The sequence below is a fragment of the Corvus brachyrhynchos genome, unplaced genomic scaffold, assembly GCF_000691975.1.
Source record: "Corvus brachyrhynchos isolate BGI_N302 unplaced genomic scaffold, ASM69197v1 scaffold115, whole genome shotgun sequence".
NCBI lineage: Eukaryota > Metazoa > Chordata > Aves > Passeriformes > Corvidae > Corvus > Corvus brachyrhynchos.
The window spans coordinates 6,660,187-6,666,566 of NW_008239553.1; the positions used below are offsets into that span (position 1 = coordinate 6,660,187).

General features: G+C 44.5%; 1 protein-coding gene across 1 annotated transcript in view; it reads left to right on the forward strand.

The window, feature by feature from the left end:
- Positions 1–6,380, forward strand: part of ARFGAP2 (ADP ribosylation factor GTPase activating protein 2) — a gene marked incomplete at its 5' end in the record, with an annotated part of 9,518 nt that continues 3,138 nt past the window's right edge. Inside the window, 9 exon segments of the mRNA XM_017741607.1 lie at positions 1–161; positions 1,054–1,126; positions 1,634–1,765; positions 1,855–1,935; positions 2,773–2,875; positions 3,511–3,567; positions 4,119–4,163; positions 5,259–5,311; positions 5,729–5,866. Coding sequence (XP_017597096.1) covers positions 1–161; positions 1,054–1,126; positions 1,634–1,765; positions 1,855–1,935; positions 2,773–2,875; positions 3,511–3,567; positions 4,119–4,163; positions 5,259–5,311; positions 5,729–5,866 — 843 coding nt within the window.

The window sequence follows — 6,380 nt, forward strand, 5'->3', positions numbered from 1 at the left end:
AGCCGTCGCCTCAACCTGGCTGTCTCTCTGCCTTCGCTTTAGTCGTGCTTCGACTGCGGCGCCAAGAACCCGAGCTGGGCCAGTATCACCTACGGGGTCTTCCTGTGCATCGACTGCTCCGGCGTCCACAGGTCCCTGGGCGTGCACCTCAGCTTCATCAGGTGCGTGGGGAGCGGGGAGCACGGTACCGCCGGCAGGCCCGGGGCAACCATCCCCCCTTGGTGTGGGAGCACGCAGGGATTGGGAGAGAAACCTTATCACGGAGCGATCACCTCCGGTTTTATGTGGCTTGCTCGCTGGAGGTTCTGGGTCACTCAGTACTTCCAAGATGGAGTTTCCAAAGCACCTCAAGTGGAACATGGACATGTTGCTTTTGCTAGCCTTGCAGAAGCGCTCTCTGGACTTGGAATTGTAGGAGCAGAGACGAAAGTGTGGTGTGTGAATCTTGCCAGTAAGGCAGCAGTGTGGTGTATATACCTTCTCGTAAGGCTGAGCAAGGCAAAAAGAGGAATGTAATTTAATCTTTTCGGTATCAGCCTAATGGGGAAGATGGTGTTGGCTTTTCAGCCTAGTTCTTATTTCTGGTATTAACATTTTAAGTTAATAGAACTGTGACCTTTACTTGTTAGAAGTTGAGTAACTGATATGAGACATGCTGTATTCCTTAGCTTTACTTGGATGTATCCTCAGTTGCTTTGTCATGTGTTTTGGCCTAATCTGTGGGACGGGCTGAATATGACTCTCTCATGTTGTGGTGAGATCACATGTAGAATGAAAGTTCTTGACCGTGCTTTCCTAGCTCAAGCTCCGCCCTCTAAACAAGCATTACAAGTGAGAGATCCTCAAAATTTGGATAAAAGCTGGTCTTTTCCCTCACTTTAAAATTTGAAATAAATTTTTTATAGGAGCAAAGAAGCTCTCAAGATATTCTTTCCACCTTTGCCTGCTACACTTTGGGATAGTAGTGGAATATCTGACCATTTTAGGCCAGAGCTTGGTTTTGCATTTGGTTTGCCTGTTCTTTATTAATAGAAAAAATGGGTTCTCACACAGGTCCACAGAGTTGGATTCTAACTGGAACTGGTTCCAGCTGAGGTGTATGCAAGTGGGCAGTAATGCCAACGCGGTGAGGAGCCTCTGTAGGCATTTTGCTTGCTTTCCCTCTTGCTAATCCATATCCTCTGTTTATTGTCCTTTTCCTTTGTGTGGCATTCTTGGTACCAATCTCATCTGAAATGTGTAATGAAGGGGGGCATTTGTCAAGTGTGCTTGGAAGTCAGACTGTGATCTTTGCATGCATTGTTTTCTGAAGTGCAGAGCTGTCATTTTTTTGCACCTCATTTAAATGAGAGGCATAGCCTTCTTAAATGATAGGAGTTAATAACACCAGTTTGAAAGCTCACGCTCAGCATTGTGACTCAGAATCATCCCTCTGTAGAGAAGACGGATGATTTTTACAGGCTCCTGGAGTGAGACTTCTTGTAGAAAGCTGATCAATGAATGGTTGGTTCATGCTGTGCTCTCAGTATATCATCCCCTGTCTCTGGGAAGTTTTCTTTTTCTCTTGAGTTTGTCTAGTGCTTGCTTGAGTGGGATCTAGCAGTCAGGAGACTGAATATTCCTCTCTTTTCAGACTGCGTTCTTCCGCCAGCACGGCTGTACCACCACAGATGCCAATGCTAAATATAACAGTCGAGCTGCCCAGATGTACAGGGAGAAGATCCGGCAGCTGGCAAGTGCTGCCATGGCCAAGTATGGCACTGATGTAAGTCTGAGAGCTCTGGAGTGCTAGATGTGTAGTGCTGGATGCTGAGTCTTGTAGGATATCTTCTTTTTTCCCTCTCCTCTCTTTAGTTGCTTATAGATGGACTGAGTGGAGCCCCTGGGCACTCCCCTGACAAGAGTGATGCTGATTTCTTCACGGAACACACACAGGTGAGAAGAACTACCTAAACCAGGCAGCCTTAATAGCTCTCCAATAGCCAGCTGTTCAGCCAGGAGCAGTCCCTTAGCTTGGAAGGACTCTAAATTGTATTCAGTATATACTCTAAATTCAATAGTAACATGGAGGAAGTAAGATTCAGTCATCTGCCTGGGACATAGTCACATATCTGAACAGTCCCTGTAATATCCATGTCTTTTGTTTTTGAGACCATCTTTAACTTCAAGAAGTACTCAGAGCTAGCAGCTATGCCCTGGAAGATGCTTTGTGTGCTGTGTTAATGCTTAGTTTCTTTGTACAGTTAAAGCAAGAACTAGCTATTACTTTGAACTTCTGGTTTAGAAGAAACTTTTCAGTGCACAGACCCTGGTAAAGTGGATTTGGGCAACTGCAAAATGCCAGGCAGACTTTCTCAGGTGCATAGAGTGATGTGAGTATTGGCTGTATGGCCAGTAGAGACAGTGGAAGAGGAGATTAATTTTTTCCAGGAAAACTCATTCACACTTTCTCCCAGACTTAACCTCATTTCCTTTAACCTGGAAAGCCCTCCCATTAGCCAACTGTCAAACGATTCTATCATTCCTCCTATTCCTCCTGGCCATTCATTCAGCTTAGCTTCCTTGTCTTTTTTTTTTTTTTTTTAAATTTTTGTCCCTGCTAAGAGAATATGGACTTGTCTATATGTTATCTTCAAGGAAGGCATAGTCTGAAGTTTGGAACAAGTTTCCTTTGGCCTAAAATTGAATATAGGTCACTAAACCTGTAGTAAATTTGGGATTGTTTGGTTCATTCATCTTCTGCAAATAACTGGAATGAGTATCTCCTTGCAGTCCTCCAGTACCTGGGATGTAGCAGATGCCAGCCAGAATCCTGCACAGTCTTCTCTGGAGGTGGAAAAAGCAGCAAAGTCATCAGAAGGCAGTGAAGTTTCGAGTGAGTTCTTTGCTGAATAATTTTTTCTGAGAACCTGCTTTCATTTCCAGGAGAATATAGTTCTGTACCACTGTTGAAAGGGCTGAACTTTTCCTTTGGTTCAGGATTGAAGGAGTGGAAGTTCTGTGCACTCTTATGATGTTTAGTTAAATTAATGGAGACTTCTAAAAACACTGCTCCATTTGGGATCAGTTCTTTGCTTTTCCTGAAACACACACAAAACTGTTTTGGGGATTAGCTGCCCCATTTCCCTGCTTTCAGACATAATGATTTGTCTAAACACTCTTCTCTATCCCTTGAATTTGGTGGGTCTGAAAATGACATAGGACAAAAAATTTTCTAGGATGAAGGACAAGGAAACCAAGAATCTGGAGGTATAGCTGTAATTTGAAACAGCTTTGTCTATTTCTCTGCAGCGTTTGCTCTCTTTTACTCTGTTAAGAACACTGCAGAGGGAGTTGCTCTGTGGAGGTGTAAAGCTGTTGTGCTTGGAAATTGCATATTTCAAGCTGTAACTGGATTTATTTGTGGGGGCAGAGGAGCTAGGAGACATGCAGTGGAATTGTGAACATACTGGAAAGAACAGGTTTGAGAATCAATCTGTTGACTGTTCTCTTCTGGTTTTGTGCCCACAGATCCTGGCCAAGGTCCATCTATTGACTTGTTGAGCACATCTCCTAAAGCTCCTCTAGGTAAGTAAGACTCTTCACTCTTAGATCAGTCTTGCTCTTGTACCCACTGCTCAGTAGTAAGCTCAGTGAAGCTGGAAGCAGTGAGCCAGTTTCCAGAATGTCTAAACGAGCTTATCTCCCTGTGGAGCCAGTACTTAGGATGTTCCTGAAGCCCAAAACCAAGCCACAGTTTTCTGGAGGTTTCCTCCTCCTTTGGATGATTGAGTTCAAAGCTGTTGCTTTCCCAAAAGCATGTTTTCCTGGGTTTGAGCTTTGGACAAAACTTGGTATTTGCATATTTCGAACTTGGGTGATCAAGGCCACATGGCTGGTTTTTTGGTTTGTTTCCTCACAGAACCTTTGGAGGCAAATGAATTTTTAGTTTTCAGAGTAATGGGGATTTGTATCTCTTTCTCCCTTGCCATTACTGTCCTGGTTGCACAGAGAACATGTAGCTGGAGCTTCTTTCCTTATTTAGAGCATGCTCCTAGCCCACAGTGGGTTCATTCTGGGTGGAAGGCCTGTGTCCTCAAGTGTCTGTTCATTCCCCGTGTTTTACGTCTCTTCCTCAGACATGTCCATGTATCTGTCAACACAAGGGGCCGCTCCTGCTGGAGGTAACTGGCTAACAGCTGGCCTGCGTTGGCTGCTTGTGACAACTCTGCTTGCCCCTCCTGAGATTCTGCCTTCAATTCTAACTTTAGCTTCCTGTGCTTAGAGGGAGAGAACAAGCCAAAGCTTATATGTGTTGTATTGAGATCTAAACCAGATATGTCATATCTGTAAAGAGACCTTATTAACATTTCTGTTTCCTGACAGTATAAAAAACCCCAAAGACAAAACCAAACAACCTCGAATCAAGTGTTAGGAACAACGAGTGGAAAACCATTTCAGATAGTGAGAATGTTTTGAATCTCCTTATTTAAAAAAATTACGATAAGACTAGAAAAGATAAAAGAAAGGCTGTCAAGAATAATCTATGGGCTAACAAAAGTCATGTGGCTGTAGAAAGTCAGGAGACACACACATGCAGAAGAAAAGCCCAACAAGGGCAGTAAAAGATTTTGGAGCTACCTATGGGAAGCTGGAAGATGTTTTGGGCAGTCCCTCTCTGCTTTGTTCTTACACTTTTCCCCAGACATCTGCTGCTTGGCTGGCGCTTGTCTGGTTTTACAAGTGTGGCATGCCCTCAACAGTGACAAGTGCAAGGTGTTGGGGAACCTGTTGCTTTTACAGCTTGCTGCACTTTAGGTCCCTTTTTTTTGGTATGTTCATGTAAACACGACTTTAGGGTTCTTGCTGCTTTGTCCCTAAGGCATTGGTGAGGCACTGACCTTCACATGCCTCTGAAGCTGTGTTTTCTTGAATTTGTGTATGAAATAAACCTAGTCTTTCTCTAACTACCCTGATCCCTACTGGGTGGGGTCACCTACTGCATAAAACAGAGGAGTTATTCACAGTTCTTCATTCAATTATAAGTTGCTCCAGAAATGGACATGCTTTTTTAGGCCACCAGCCTGTAACTGTGGAGCTTCTACATGCATCTTTCTTGCCAGGGTGAAATCACCCAGGCTTCTGATGTGAAGCTGCATGGTGTGCCCTGGATGCTACCGCAGCTGGACTGTGGTGGATGTTCATGGGGGTTGCTATCTAATTTTGGCCTCTTTAAATTAATTCACTTCTGCTTATTTGCTGCTTCCCTTCTCTTGCAGAACTTAAATCCTCCCTCATTGGAAAGAAGAAGCCAGCAGCTGCCAAGAAAGGGGTATGTCTGAGCTCTTTCATGGAGGGGAGGTAAAGCATGTCTTGCATTTCTGCTGTCCTTTCCCTGATCCTTGCTTTCTGCCCTTAACAGCTGTGTGACAAAGCTGTAGAGATCTGGTTTTGGGGAAGGAGACCTTAAGCAAGCCTGTGTATTGTTACAAAAAACAATTTAAGTTCTGGATCATTACTGGTTGTGGTCTGAAGCGTATGTGGCTGATCTCCAAGTGCTTGGCCACTGGTGGGTTAACTCTTGGGTGTTCTTCCATACTGTGCTGCAAGCTCTTTTGGGTCTGTAGGCTGTGACTGCACAGGGAGACTGAAGGCCTCACTGGTGCAGCAAGAAGTAGGATTCAGGTTTTCTTCTACAATGAACAATCTAGGATGAAGAATTCACAGGATTTTGTTTTTGTTTTTCAAGTTGGGTGCAAAAAAAGGTCTTGGAGCCCAGAAAGTAAGCAGCCAGAGCTTCAGTGAGATTGAGCGGCAAGCCCAGGTGGCAGAACAGCTGAGGGAGCAGCAGGCAGTGGAGTCCAGGAAACAAGCTGAGGAGTCCATGTAAGTGCCCTGTTTGGGATGAGTACCTTGCATACCTAAGGCAGAAGTAGTGTGAGGTTAATGCTGTTCGCCCTAGGATTACCAAATATGACTACAGAACATACTGCATGAGAGGATGAGCAGTAGCTATATGCCAATATGGCCCTTGCAGCAGGGCATAAGTTATACTACTGTGTTTTATTCAAATTAGCACTCCTGGAAGAGTTTAGGGAGCAGATACTTCTGTATTGTGTGTTTCTGTTCACCTTTGGACAGGACTGAAAAAGGGTAAGGCTGAACTGGATGGATCATTCTGGGTGCAGGGGGGGAGAAGATAGACATTGTGATGCTTACAGTAAGGAAATCATGGTTAGCCAAAGAAGAGTTGAATCCCAGTGGAGGTGAGATGGCAAAACAAACAATAGCTTCTGTGCAAGGATTGTTGGCAGAACTGTTGTGAAAGTGGCTGTTTTGAAGGGTGGTTGGGGTTACTTTACCACTTGTTCCTCTACAACATGGGCAGCAAGGGAGGGCTG